This window comes from Puntigrus tetrazona, chromosome 6 (assembly GCF_018831695.1).
Source record: "Puntigrus tetrazona isolate hp1 chromosome 6, ASM1883169v1, whole genome shotgun sequence".
Taxonomy (NCBI): Eukaryota; Metazoa; Chordata; class Actinopteri; order Cypriniformes; family Cyprinidae; genus Puntigrus; species Puntigrus tetrazona.
In genome coordinates, this window is record NC_056704.1 from 16,538,022 (window position 1) to 16,553,012 (window position 14,991).

Below are 14,991 nucleotides of genomic sequence, written 5' to 3' on the forward strand. Positions count from 1 at the left end.
GAATATTTTTTATGTAAGGATGTTGTGATATTATAGTTTGTTCATGTCATGTAGCTCGTCATGGTCTATAACTGACTGTAGTCATGTATTTTTTAATGTATCTTGCTAGTATTCCTATCAGTATAATGAATATGAAAAAAGAATGCCACTGTGCGGTTGACGTCACATTATATTGACCATCTCATCGTGTTCAATCACTTCTGTTCAAGTGCAGAGCTCTTTATTTTTTATCCTTGTTTTTTGTATAATTTGTGAATCATCAGTGTTTGAAAGGATCCAGGAGACCTGTTCCTATTAATAGAGCTCCTAGTCAAGCCGATGAAAGCATAAGAGAAATGTTCCCTGACTGCTATTGCCTCTGTCCTTGTGATTCACTTAAGATCCACTTTGAAAAGATTGTCTTAAAGTCCTGCGCTCTTATAAGGGGAGATGGGCCTTTTTTGATGGCTGTTGAAGCAGCATCTTTTAGAGAAGCTATGTGACTGCAAATGGAAAATTACCAGGTTATAACAGAAAGCCCCTCCTCACAGTCTGTGACGGGTGGAACGGGTGCCTTTTCCCTGTTTGAAACTGAAAACAAATATTTTATAGAGATGTTTCAAAATTTGAAAAAGGTTCCAATGCTGGTTTTTCTTCCAATAACCAGTTTTCAATTTTTATACCAACATGATCCCTTACTGTAGCTAATATATGTGTGTGTGTGTGTGTGTGTGTGTGTGTGTGTGTGTGTGTGTGTGTGTAGTTACAGTAAGGGAGCATGTATGCATGTATGTATGTATGTATTTTTTTTCACTTGATAGCAACAGACTTTTGCTTGTTTTTTTTGCTTGGTTTGTTTGTTGCATTATTTGGTTTGAAGGATTTGTGGAAAAAATATGAAATATGATTCGATCATACATAGTGTACAACTGATTAGCATTAATAAATCTTTTTAATAATGCATTGACAAATAAATAAAAACTGCATTACTATTAGTACAATAAAACAGTACCAATAGTAGACATAACTCTAGATACAGCACAACTGTGAACATTTTAAAAAAATCTATATTTTATCAGCCTTTACTTCAGTCTTCAGTGTCACATGATCCTTAAGAAAACATTCCAATATGCAGCTTTGGTATGCAAGAAGTCCATATCAGCATTGAACAACAACATTGTCAATTTTTATGTATATGGATATTTAAATGGAAAGCATTTTGTCAAATAATCCAGGTGAAATCAAAGTGATAATGACTCTTTTTCATGAGAGCTAGAACAGTCACATCAAATTTCACCAGGCTTCAAAGAGCAATCAAATCTACTTCACTGTAAGTCACTGTAACATTCAGAGACAGGAAAAGTCACAGCCATTTTGTCCTACTGTTGTTCTCTGGGACATATGCAGATGTTGCTTCACTTTGCTGCCTATGTGCATGTAAACAACAGCTGGGAGTGTCACATATTTATATGGTGCTTATTCTCCAGGAATCTGGTAGATACATCTAGTATCTTGTGATTTGTTTATGTATAGATAAATACATCTGCTTAAATGCTATGGATGTAGATTAACAGTGTGTTTGTTCCTTTTCAGCGCGTACATCAACAAAGCCAGCGATGCTTCTCAGCAGATCACGCTCATAGACACTGCACTACATTCTCCAGAAGGCCTAGCAATGGACTGGGTCCATAAAAACATCTACTGGACCGACTCTGGACACAAAACTATCTCGGTTGCGACTGGCGATGGCAAGAAAAGGAAGGTGTTGATCGACACAGAGCTTGGTGAACCACGTGCCATCGCAGTTGACCCAAGACAAGGGTAATGATATGATATTTATAATCAGCTAGATTATTATCAACACCCTAAGGAACATATTAAGCCTCCTCCCTCAAGTCTTTTAAGAGACTCTGTTGCATTAAATAATAATGAATAATGTAAATATGATGAACGTTGCATGATATGTGTCTACATAAAGCCTTGTCAAAGGTTCATTCACGTCGTATGTATGATTTACTTTTACTGGCATTCATCATGATGAATCTTTCCCCTCAGGGGTTTTTTCACCATATTACAGAAGTAGAAGAGCATGAAAAACATGCAAATAAGTCTCAAGCTGGTCAGCATACCAACTAGTTGTTGCCTGTGGGTAAAGTGCCCATTTCATTCTTATTGGGATGAAGCTATGTTAATAAGCATACTCTCACCTATTCATCTTGATTTTTGACAGGTGATGAGCCTTGAAGTTTCAAGGCCATTTGAGCTTTCTAATTTTCCACTTAACTGCATCTGTTTTATTTGTTAACATGAAGCTTCTGCGGCCACAACAAAAGAAACTTCCAAGAGCTCTACACATTTGTGCAAAATTATGATAATGCCAAATCTGTGCAGAGTTATTATAAAGCCATTCACGAAATTGTATATGTCATCTGCCTCTACATTTAATAGGAATTTTGAGTAATTAACTTAAATGCAAAATTCCATAGATTTTCCCACCAGCTTCAAAGATGACTTAAAGCGTGGGTAGGAACTGATCTTCATCCAGTAAATAACAAACTGGAAAAATGTTTGTGTCAGAGGTGGAGTCAAAAATGTTTGAATCACTAAATTTGTCCATGAGTTTGATTATGAACATTTTGTTTGTTTTGACCCCCCTCAGGTTCATGTACTGGTCAGATTGGGGAACGCAGGCCAAGATCGAGAAAGCCGGAATGAACGGAGTAGATCGACAAGTTCTGGTTTCAGAGAGGATCGAGTGGCCCAATGGGATTGCTCTCGGTAAAACACCATTTGAAAGTTTTTCAGTTCAGTTTTTCCATTCAAATCAAAAGTATTCACATCTTCAAATATAGACAAAATGGAGAAAAACACACTGGAGAATAGCAGAAAAGACAACAAAAGATAAAAGAGAAACAGCAGAGAGCAAAACAAAGCATATCATACCAAAACACAAGACACGAGAGAGCTGCGTTTTCCATCATTACAAGAGACATCAACCAAAATACTAGAAGAGAAAAGAACTTTAGGATTGAGAAAGACCAAACAAACCCAGAAAGAGTGAGGCAGAAAGAGAAGAAAGAGTGTTAATAATGAAGAGCAGCCTCCTGTGGCCAACAGGGCTTTGAATCATTCACCTTCATTGTTTCTCATCAATCACCCGTCAGTTTGGGAAAAACTAAATGGAATTGCTCAAGCAATGCTGTCAATATCGCCATCATTTCTCTAGCTCGCTTAACATGAAAGCCATTTGAAAAAGCAGTTATGGTAGACGGATAGAAAAAAAGGTATTGACAAAAAAAGTGGAATTGAGAATTGCTAAGTGTGGTTAGAAACAAAACACTTTCATAATGGGAAAAGTAATCTTGCAAAGCGGTGAGATTTTGAAGTGCATTGTGTTGCTTTTTTTCAATTGTGCCTTCCACTTTTTTTAACTTGAAATATGAAAAATCATACACTATGAAATATAAATTATCCCTTCAGGTACTTCCCACTGTTCTATGCTTCTTTTGACCAGGCATGTTAAATTAAAAGCATTTCTTGTATTATTGAAGTGCTACTTGTATGCTCCGTTAAAAGTTTTTTCCTTTTCCAGATCTGTCTAGTAGACGACTCTACTGGGTGGATTCCAAGCTTCATCTGATCTCCAGTGTGGACCTGAATGGAGACAATCGTAGAGTTTTGCTGTCTTCCATGGAGCATCTTGGACATCCCTTTGCCCTGACTCTTTTTGAGGTAAGCAAATTTATCCAGTAATTTACTTAGGAACTCGTTCATGCAGGCACAGATGGAGCTGCATTGGCAAGAACTTCCTACGCTCGGTTTGGCTTCATAATGCACATATAAACATGTTTCTGCTCACAGGGTGTATTTGGAGAGCAGGGGTCTTACTGTGAGACAGTAACACTTGCCAAGACATGTATGGCTGTGGCACCAGTCAAAGACACAAACCAAATTAAAAAGCCTTTTTGCTTTGGCAGCTTCTGAGGTACCTGAAGGCAGGACCCAGCCCAAACAATAGATCACCTAATGCCCTTCATCAGGCCAGTCGATGAGCCAGCTCAGTAAAAGGGCACCCTGGGGCCAGAGCCTAGAAAAAGGAAGCAATGTGTTTTTTTCATTCTTTTACTTTTGTTCAGGGCATATGTGAAATGAACCGCAACTTGGCTGCAGTATCCTTGAGGCTAGTCCTAAAGCATTCCTTAAGTTCTGCACTTGGCTGTTGAAGTTGCAAAACAGTAGGGGACAACTGCAGCCAAAAACTGCCCTCTAACTTTAGGGATTTTGTAGATGTTCCTAAAGGAGTGTAGAAATCTTTCTGTGTGAAACATTTGTGCAGTCTTTGGTGCCCGAGTCAATTCCAGTAAGCTCATTATTTTGGTTCATTATTTTTAATTGAATAATTTCTCAAAATTAAATTACATTTTGTTTTCTCCAAGTACACATTTCCTTTTGGCAGTTGACAGCTTAAAAGTGAACAAAAAAGCATTAAGGAATGAAAATTGAAACTGCTAAATGCCCTTTTCTCGTTTCCCATTTTCCTTTTTTTCTGTGGGTTTTTTTTTCATCATTTACTTACCTTTATGTCATTCCAAACCCATATGGCAATTAATTTTTCATTGAAATACCATGAAAGTCGTCAGTACAACTTGTGCCCTATATTCCATGTTTTCAGGAGACATAAAGTTGCTATTTGTGGAAAAACCAAACATTGAGAAAATAATAGTATAATCATTTAATAGAATAATATAATTTATTTGGGATCATACATTTTTTTTAATAGTTTGAAATTATTTATTATCATTATTTTCAGCAAGGATGTAAAAAATACTATAAAGTGACTGTAAATGCTCTTTAATTGTTACCAAAAAAGTATGCTGTTTTTTGAACATTCTATTTAGTAAAGAATTCTTTAAAACATGTACAAAAATATGAATTTGCTAATAATAAGAAATGCTTCTTACGCATCAAATCTGCTTATTATAATGATTCCTAAAAAAATCAAGCTCCACTAAAGACAGGTGTAAATTCAGCTTTGCAATCATATAAATGAATTTTAAACATTTTAAAGTATATTAAACTAAAAAGTTATATTAAAATAATATTTCACTGTTTTCTGTAAATAAACATGGTATTGCAGACAGCTTTAATCAACTACTTTAGTGTCTTAAAGACGACAACGCTGTATATCACATATTGGATTTCAAGGCAGCAGACTTCAAATTACATATTAGAAATTTACTCCATTTTCCTGTCACCTTTCAGACGATGTCTGACCTTTACATTGGCCTGTCTGATAAAACAGACCAATATGTCCACACCAGCTTTCACATTATTTTATTGGTTAGTGGGAAGCACTGAAAATGTCAAGACCAATTCAGTTCCACAGGGATAGTTGCTCCTTCCCAAATGAAGCGAAGACTTTGATGAAAGGTTTTAATAAAACGCTCCCCTCTCTCAAGGAGGACAAATTTCAGATTTGGATGTTAGAAGCCAGCCTTTTGTGTCACAGATTAAAGCAGATCTCTATATCAGATATGGTGCCTTTGTGGCCCGTGCGTTAGATGAGAGCTGCAATGCGGCAGAATTTGAATGCTGTCTAGTGCAGGTTAAGGAGTCCTACTGATCAACAGCCACCAGCAGGAGCACCTGACGGAGCTCCACTGGGATCCAGCAGCCTGACCTTTCCAAAAAATCACGGCTCTGTAAACATCAGACCCAGCCGCCCACTTGGGCATGCTCATTCCTCTCCATCTTTTTTTTTTTTTGTGCCCTCCCCCCAGTCATTTTCTTTTGTTACCCCAAAAACACCCCCTCCCGAAATTCCTCTTCCATTTCCGCATCCGTTTGAAAAGAAGATCTCAGGTTGTCATAGTAACAGACCGTCTCACCATGCACATTTGCAATATTTCTGTAGCGGCTGATAAGGACTGATCAGAGGAGGGAGGCAGATGGAGAATGTTGAAAGTGGTATTGTTAGACAGTGGAGCATGTGCTTTCAGGCTCATGTAGGTGAAGATACAAAGGAGAGATAGAGCGGAGAGCTTTAATTAGTCTGATGAAAAACCTTTGTGGTCCAAAAGACACAGAAGCCTTTATCTTCATTGTCATCTTCCTCCTTTTTCTTTCCTTTTTTGGTGTCTTGCATCATATACAGAGGGAAGAAATACATGCCCTCTTGAATAATACCTGCTTGGTTTAGATTTTTTTCCATCCGAGTGTCTTTTGTATCCTATGTAGTGTTATCCATCTTTCACTGAATCACAAAAGAACCAAGAATAATGTGAACGGTAGTCACTTGTTGCTCTGGTTAGAGAAGATGTGATTTAAGTATAAAAAGTATATGAATATGTATTCAAATTCATTCTTTATACTGTATATACAACCGTTTGGGATCAGGAAGATCTTTTTCTAAAGGAAAAACACATCCATTCAGCAAGGTTGCAAAAAAATGTACAAAAGTGGCAGTAAATAAAAACTGTTTTCAAATAAATGGTGTTCTTTTGAGCTTTCTATTCTGTCTGTTCAATCAAATTCCAAAACAATTGTAGCAGTTTCCATGTAAAATGTTTTCACATAATAAGAAATGTTGCTCTAGCACCAAATTGAACGATTTCTGTAGAATCTGAAAACTGGAAAAATGGCTGCTGAAAAGTCAGCCATCATAAGAATCATTTACATTTTAAAATATATTCAAATAGAAATATTTTAGATAATAATAATAATATCTGACCATTTTACTGTTTTACTGTGATCAAATAAATGCAGTCTTGAGCATAGGAATACTTTCAGAAACATTAATGTTAATGATACACACCCCAAACCTTTGAACAGTGGTGCAAGCTGGGCATAAAACTAACAAGACACTTGTATTAAAGATATATAATTATCAGTTCCTGTATTCTTTTTAAGTGCTATATTGTAATGTTGTAATGACGTTTAGAAGTGCAGTGTCTCCTGCTTGTGTAGAAGTCACATTGTGTATTTTTCTACAGGATCGTGTTTACTGGACAGACTTAGAGGATGAGGCCATCTACAGTGTGAACCGACTGACAGGGCATGATGTGGCAATGCTGGCTCAACATCTCAACAACCCCCTGGATGTGGTGGTGTTCCACGAGCTCCGGCAGCCTCAAGGTGAGAACATACTGATAGAGAGCACTTCACATCATTTTAAATGTGCGTAGACTTGCCAGTGTTGTAGAGTAACTCTGTAAATATAACGCTTTACTTAAAAACATTTTTCAGTAGTGTAAATTTAAAAAATAAAAAAATTCCTTCCAACTATTTATTGTGATGTTTTCTCATTCAGGTAGTGTTGGTCCAACACATTTGATTCATTCAATTGAATTTTTGAACTTGAATCAACTTTTAACTGATTTACCTCATTGTTTTTGTTTCTGCACAGATTTTTTTTCAAAATACATTTATACAATCTATTAAAAGCTCACATTTTGTTAGCAGTTTTGTTTTGTTGAGTATTTTATTACTATTTTAAACGCTGACATAAATGTTATTTTTATATTATTCATAATTCAGCATCAGTAATAGGAAGTACTCAGCACGTGCACACCAAAAAAAATTGGCCATTGCTATCAATGTAACGCGTTCTTCCTGAATAAAATAATGAATTAATTTCTTCAAACTTTTACTGACTTAAAAATGATGTAACTTTTAGTCTGTTTTATCTGTTGAGCTCAGTAGCAAGTGCTAGATGTTATAATGCATTAGAGGACTCGTATCATGAGGAATCAAATAGTTCCTGATCTTTTAGATAAAAGACTTTGTGCTGTGAAAACACTGAGAACTCAACTTCCTCCCCTGTCCACAAAGACAGTTTATTAAAACTAAACCGAAAGAAAAAAAAAAAAAAACTCTCATTTCACACACATTATTTTCACAGTCTCACCTTTTTAGCATTGTTGTAAAAATTGGAGACAAATCTTTGCTGACTCAATTTTTTCCTCTGGTAATAGCAGCACTATTGTTGAATAGCATATTTTCCGTGAATATTTATTCTAGGGACAGGCAGAGAAAATGAAAGAAGCAGTCTGCGTATGTGTGTGCAGATTTTGATTCTTTGTTTTCATCCTTTTATCACAAACAGACCACATGCAGCATGCCAGCAGAAGAACCAATTTACAGCCTCCTCACATTAATAAATGAGAAGTGCTGTTTAAATCTAAATCAAAGAATTAAACGTGTTGCTCCGAAAATGCAAACGAAAGCAGGAAAACACACTTATGCAGAACGAGAAATGATGAGAATGGAATCCAGCGGATTTTTGTATCTCAAGTGCCTCTGAGTAAAATATTAATCAGCTATGCATCCCTGCAAAACATGATTTTATGAGAATTTGTAAGGAATAGCACATAGAATATTATTTAGTAAAAAAAAAAAAAATCTTCTGAGTAGTGTTTGTAAAGCATAACAACGTTTCCTACATTCTAGTTGCTCAAGCTCAGTTAGTTTCTGTTATTATGTTTAAATTCAAAAATAACTGTTACACGGGCAAGCCAAATAATTGACACTTTTTGATTAATTTTTGCATATACACTAGGATGTCACACACATTACACTAGACAAGCAGAATTACTGAAATATTATTATAATTTTAAATGCCTTTTTTCTATTTTAATATATTTTATGTATTTGTTTCTGTTCAAAAGAACAGCATTTATTTGAAATATACATTTTTGTAACATTATAAAGGTCACTTTTGCACTGAGACTGATATAAATGGTAGTGTATATTTAAATGAATATAATTTTTCATACTCAAAACCACATAAATTAAGTGATAAATGACTGTTGCAATGTTTAATATAAAAATTAATTTGCTTTGGTTAATTTATGTAAATGTGTCTTCTTAACTTGTTAATACATCTTGTGCGCTTTACACCAGTTCAGCCAATTTTGAGGTGAATAAAAATGCTATTTCCAAACCCCATGTGGTACAGCTTTCAGTGAAAACGAATGACCTCCAGTGTTTGGTCACCGTCACTGTGAATGCATCTTAATAGTTCAGCTGCTATGTTAATATTTTAACGTATGATCTTATTTATACTACTACGCAACCAATCCAGACACTAATTCATCTGAATTAAACTGTGCTTTTCCCTATAGCTCCAGACACATGCAACATGGGAAGCCTGCCTAATGGCGGCTGTGAGTACCTGTGCCTCAGAGCTCCTCAGATCACAGACCACTCGCCCAAGTACACGTGTGCCTGTCCTGACAACATGGAACTGGGCCCAGACATGCGCCGCTGCGTGACGGGTAACAAAATACTAAGCCATAGGTCAAGTGTACTACACAAGAATCGAGCATCATCTGATCCTGATTATAGGAAGTCAGCTGACTCCATATATCTGTTTCGTTTGTTGTAGTCAAACCCAAAACATCGACTTCTGCAAGTACAACCACTACTACGACACCGGAACCTTCTACTACTGTGACTCCTACAACCACCACTGCAGCTATAAACACAGATACACCTACAACAACCAGTACGGTCTCTACAACTACACCGACACCGACTGTGTCAAGTACAACCACCACCAGCCCCACCACGACCACTCATTCCACCACCACACACTCCACGGCCACTTCAACCACAGAGACCACTCAGTCCAGCACTACAGCACCAGGAAGAGAGCCAACCTCCAGCCAGACAACAGCAGATCTCAGACAGACGTCTACGACCATCCACGGCAACAGCATACAAGGGGCCAATGGCAATCTCTCTCACCGCGGTGAGTTTGCATTTCAGTTTTTGTGTTGACATCATGATCTGCTTCTATTTTACTCAAAATGGTTACAGCGCAATAGACAACGTCATGCAGTAACTTGATAACATTGTTGCTTTAAAGATTAAGCTTTAAAAATGGATCTTTAAGAATCCTTTTAAGACAGGTTGTAACATTTCGTGTGAATTGGTGAACAATACTTTTTACTTTCATTTATTAATATTTTTTAAAAATAAAAAATACTTTTACTTGATGGTTACAGCATTTTCAGCATCATTAAAAATATGAAACCTCGAGTATGGTATAAATGTTGTTCTAAACCATCTGAATACAAAGAGTGGATGTTGCCTAATCAGGGACATTTAAAAGCTGACAGTGACATCAAAGCCATTTTACATTTTGTTTAAAAATATATAGTTCTTTTAAAATTTCTATTCAGCACAAAATTCTAAAAAGCAAACTGCATCGCTGTCTCTAGAAAAATATCAGCCAGCATTTTTTTAACATTAATAATAATAAGAAATGTTTGAAAAATGAAGAAAAATCAGATTTGCCATCACAAAATAAATTACATTTTAAAATATTAAAATAGAAAACGCGTATTTGAAATGTTAATAATATCTCACAATATTAACATTTTAACTATTTTTATCAAATAAATGCAACCTAGGTGAGTGTCAAAGACTTATTTTAAACACTTTTGGTTTATATAAATATTCTGCTCTTACGTATAAAATCATGCGATACTGAATTCCATCACTGATATTCAGCTGAAGCTTAAATAATTGCTCTCCCACAGTACTCGTACAGTAGTCCTCAGAGTCTGTGAAAGTTAATGTGTGGTGGAATTTGCTTGCCGAGCATCGCTGGGCCACTTGAGAGTGATAGATGAGGCAGCAGTGGTCGCCCAGGGTCCCAGAGTACGTCTGTGCTGAATTAGAGCAGCCAGCGAAGAGAGCCGAGCAGCCAGCCCTGACTGATGAACATTGCCCTCGGCCTTGTTCCTCTCCACACTCAGTGTTTCACAGCCTCTGGGCTTTGACTGGGGATGCTCAGGTACACAGCCACCTGGACACAGCAGGAGAAAAGGCGTTAGTGACTTCAGTTGTAGTATCTACATGTCTGTAGAGACTACAAATATGCAAAAAAACAAGCAACATTTTAGTGGCCTTTACACCTCTCAGCCCATAATCAAAGCACAGAAGTGCTCATTCTTGATGCTAACCATAAATTTAGCTTCTTGAATATTTTATGACTGCCAGCATATTACACGGTAGACATGGTGAAACTCTGTATTAGATAAAACCTGTAAATTGCTGCACTGAGAATAGTGATGAATTATGCCAGCACTCTTTTTGCCTTTTTATGGCTGCTTGCTAATGAAGAAAAAATCTTGTCTGTAAAATTCTACAAACGAGTCGGTAAGATATATTTTATTAAGATTTATTTTTTTTTTTTGCAAGAATGCATGAAATTGATCAAAAGTGACACTAAGGACTTTACGTTGTTAAGTTTCAGCATATAAAAAAATCTGTTTCTACAATAATTTTAAGGTGGATAACATTTCAACATTGATAAAAAGTGTTTTTTGATCGCCAAATCAACACATGAATCAAGATCAAAATTTTCAAAATACACTTTCTGTTTATTCATGGTTTGTTTGGCCGAGATACTGCTATTTGAAAATCTGGAATCTGAGGGTGCAAAAAAATCTAGATAATCAGACAATCCCCTTTAAAGTCCTTAACACATATTACAAATCAAAAATTCTTTTTGATACATTTAAAGTAGGAAATGTACAAAATATCTACATGAAATACGATCTTTACTTGTATCCTGTTCATTTTTAGCATTAAAGAAAAATTTATAATTTTGCCCCTTAGCAATGTATTATTAGCATTAAATATTATAGCATTAAATATTATCATTTTAGCTGTATTTTTGATCAAATAAATGCAGCCTTGCTCAGCATAAGACTGTTCATCAACACATAAAACATAAAGAAATTGAGTTTTTCAGCATTGCGTGTTACAGGCCGATTGTTTTTACTAAAAACATATCCACGTTAATGAGTTTGGATACACTCCCTTAGTCTTTTCACAAACATATGGCTCCGTGAATAATGGTTTTATGGATGTAATAAATAGCTAAGCTTGAAGAAAAATTAAATGCCCTCTTAATAGTAACTTTAAAAAAACACTCAAACATTCAAAACTACATCCTATATACAAACAGAAGCAGCTGATGATGCTAATGAAGTATTGCCATGGAAACCCACGTCACCGTTATCCCATAAATAACACATTCACTGTAGTTTTAAGAGGATCCCCTTATCGATAATACATTTTCTTGATTACCTTTCCCTTTATGAGCAGTTGTTACTTCATACACTGCATTTCTTTTGTTTCCTACCAATTTTGTAAGCCCTCAGGCTGTCTTGTTTGTATCTGTATGCCAGTGCTGTACCATCTAGTCCTCTTAATCTCCCGGCTCAGACTCCATTATCAGACACTAATTATGCTGTAGCTAATGGAGGGCCACGTGCTAATTGTGAGATTGAGGTGGGATTTATATGGTGGAAACAACTGCTCAGCAGAAACCTTAAAAGGGAAAGCACAAAGCAAAGTGCTATATGAATAGCAATGTATGGCCTTGGGCAAGAGAGCAGTGTAAATGGACACTTTACTATACAAACTGGAGAAGATTCATTTAAATGAAAATTGTAGTGACCTGTTATGTGCTGCAAGTTCAGTCTGTGTTTATTTTGATGCTGGAATAGAAAAATCTGTTTTCGTTTGCTCACTCTCGATAATTGCGGACAATACTGTGCTGTTTACTGAACTGCAGATGACAGGATCTGATCTGGTGATTTTAATAGAAAGGTTACACCGTCTTTCTTTTTTTTTCTTTTACTGTCGTCTTTCTTTCTTCATCTTTCGTTGCTCTTTCTGTTTCAGCTGGCAGTGGAAATGACCACTTCCTCCTTGGTAGCAATATAACCGTTGCTGTTCTGGGTATAGTCATTCCAATAGGTGAGTATTAAAGTTAACTAAGCATTTTATCCTGCTTTTTGAATTCAGGCTTGTTCACCCAGTAGATGAACAGCTTTTGCCCTTGAGCTTTATGTGCATTACCTGCTTTGGAGACACTTATGGTGGTCCTAACTAGCCATTTATAAACTCAATTTAGCTTAATATTCCAGGTTAAATACAACAAGCGCTATCGACAGCATGCTATTTCTTCAAGAAATAATTTTAGCTCAATTCTGAGATTGTGGGGGGAAATGACAAAGAAAAACTTTCTGTATAGCTCTTAGAATGAAAGTCTTTATGGCTGCCGTATCAAAGGGTTGAAAAGCAGAAATGTGAAGCTCGTATCGGATTGTAATGTCCCTCTGTGCAACAAATCCATTTTCTGCACTTTGCAAATACATGATGCAATAAAAAATGTTAATAATAAATATGTATTCTTAGAGATGACTTGGAATAAATCAGTTAGAGCTTTTTGGAATAATCTGTCAATTGTTATTCCTGCATGGTACACAATGTGGAGGACCTATGTTTTTGCTTCTCTGATAAACATTTTTATAGATTTTTTTTTTTATCAACCAAAAAGTGTGATTCATATTACTTATCAAGTAAACAACTTACTTTAGATAGGAATTATTTGTATGAATATGAATGTAAACATGAAATTGTTTGTTGCCTAGAAACAGCATTGCGCAGTAAAATGGATATCAATGTATTAGTTTTTGTAAACTGCAGCACAGCTATTTTTAACTTTTTTGTAATTTGCACTGAATTTCTTTACATATATTTAAATAGGTAAATTAATAACAATTTTAACTTTTAATAATTTTAATATATAATTTATATTATTTAAACTAAGTCATATTTGTATTTTCCAAGTTAATGAATTTCTGGTTAAATGTTAGCGATAATTTTGTATTTTTATGCTCTCTTTAAGAGAGCAAAAAAAAAAAAGAGTGTCATGTAGATATGCATTTATATTTCATTGTATTAAAATATAATATATATAAAAATATCTAAAAATATATATACAATCCTATTTACACATTTTTATTAGATTTTTATATTTATTTCTATATTTTTTCACAGACTAGTTTCAGACTAGTCTGAATACTGTGGTAACAAAGTTAAACATTGATCACAGTGTGATTTTTGGGAGGGTTTTTTTTCATATTATAAATGTTACATTTTTCTGGAATAGTTTTACTGTACAGATTAGATTATTCACAGATGCTGTCCATTGAACTTGAGTTGTATTTAATCCAGAATATTCTTTGTAAGTTAATAGTCTATTTTAAAAGTTTATATGACAGCAGCCTACAACGTGTGTTTTTAAATATGTTGCACCCATTATGAAATTAGCGCTTTATAAATGGTTATTTTTGATCCTACAAAAAGAAGTGTCGCTCATGCATTTTGATTTTTGTGATCATTCTCTCGGTTAGTTTCTATACATCATCCTTTTGACTGTTTGTTCGAACTAAATAACATATATATGTATATATAAATAAATAGTAAAGTAAATGCAAATATACAAATAAATACAGAGTCTCTGTCAAAAGGACCTGATGGCTTCATTGATTGTCTGAGCTGTGTCTGGAGAGTGGCTTAGTGGGATTGAAATGACCTTGTCCGTGCTCATATTCAACTGAAAGATACTAAGTGAAATACCTTTCCTCTAAAAACACTTTTAATAGCTCTTTGTAATTGCAGCCCCTCTATTGTCACCCCTCTTATCTTAAAATTGTAACGTTTTTCTAAGTGCTTTCTTTTATTGTAGTTTGGTTAAAAATCAAATGTAGTTCTCAGTATGCATTCCAAGTGTTTATGGCGAGACAATAGAATCGAGTGATGGAGGAAAACACATCGTGAGGCGGTCTCTGCGGGGCCCCCAGACAAAAGAGCAATTAGGGAGAACTTCCAGGGGACTGGAGCAGCCACGGCTGATCTTTTAAATTAGGGAATGGGTTAGCCAGCCGCTGCAGGAAAGCCACACATGGTTATCAATTCACCCTGAATAGCAATGTGCTCCCCCCAACCATTCGCATGTAGGCGTGTGTGAGCATACACACAGTCCAATTCGATTTCTCCTGGTCCCCTTAGACCTCTGCTTTCTCACTGAGCCGCATGTGAGCACCCGCTTACATATTCCACTAAGCCACTTTGTGTGTGTGTGTGTGTGTGTGTGTGTGTGTGTGTGTGTGTGTGTGTGTGTGAGAGTGAGAGAGTGAATGGAAA

General features: G+C 35.7%; 1 protein-coding gene across 4 annotated transcripts in view; it reads left to right on the forward strand.

Moving 5' to 3' along the window:
- The window catches only part of lrp8 (low density lipoprotein receptor-related protein 8, apolipoprotein e receptor), a 134,697-nt gene that overhangs the window by 112,603 nt on the left and 7,103 nt on the right, over nucleotides 1–14,991 (forward strand). For all 4 annotated transcript variants that reach the window (XM_043242369.1, XM_043242371.1, XM_043242370.1 and 1 more), the window contains exons 11-17: nucleotides 1,573–1,800; nucleotides 2,639–2,757; nucleotides 3,572–3,711; nucleotides 6,972–7,113; nucleotides 9,102–9,254; nucleotides 9,365–9,730; nucleotides 12,682–12,756. In XM_043242369.1, the coding sequence (XP_043098304.1) occupies nucleotides 1,573–1,800; nucleotides 2,639–2,757; nucleotides 3,572–3,711; nucleotides 6,972–7,113; nucleotides 9,102–9,254; nucleotides 9,365–9,730; nucleotides 12,682–12,756 (1,223 nt within the window). The remainder of the gene's footprint in view (nucleotides 1–1,572; nucleotides 1,801–2,638; nucleotides 2,758–3,571; nucleotides 3,712–6,971; nucleotides 7,114–9,101; nucleotides 9,255–9,364; nucleotides 9,731–12,681; nucleotides 12,757–14,991) is intronic.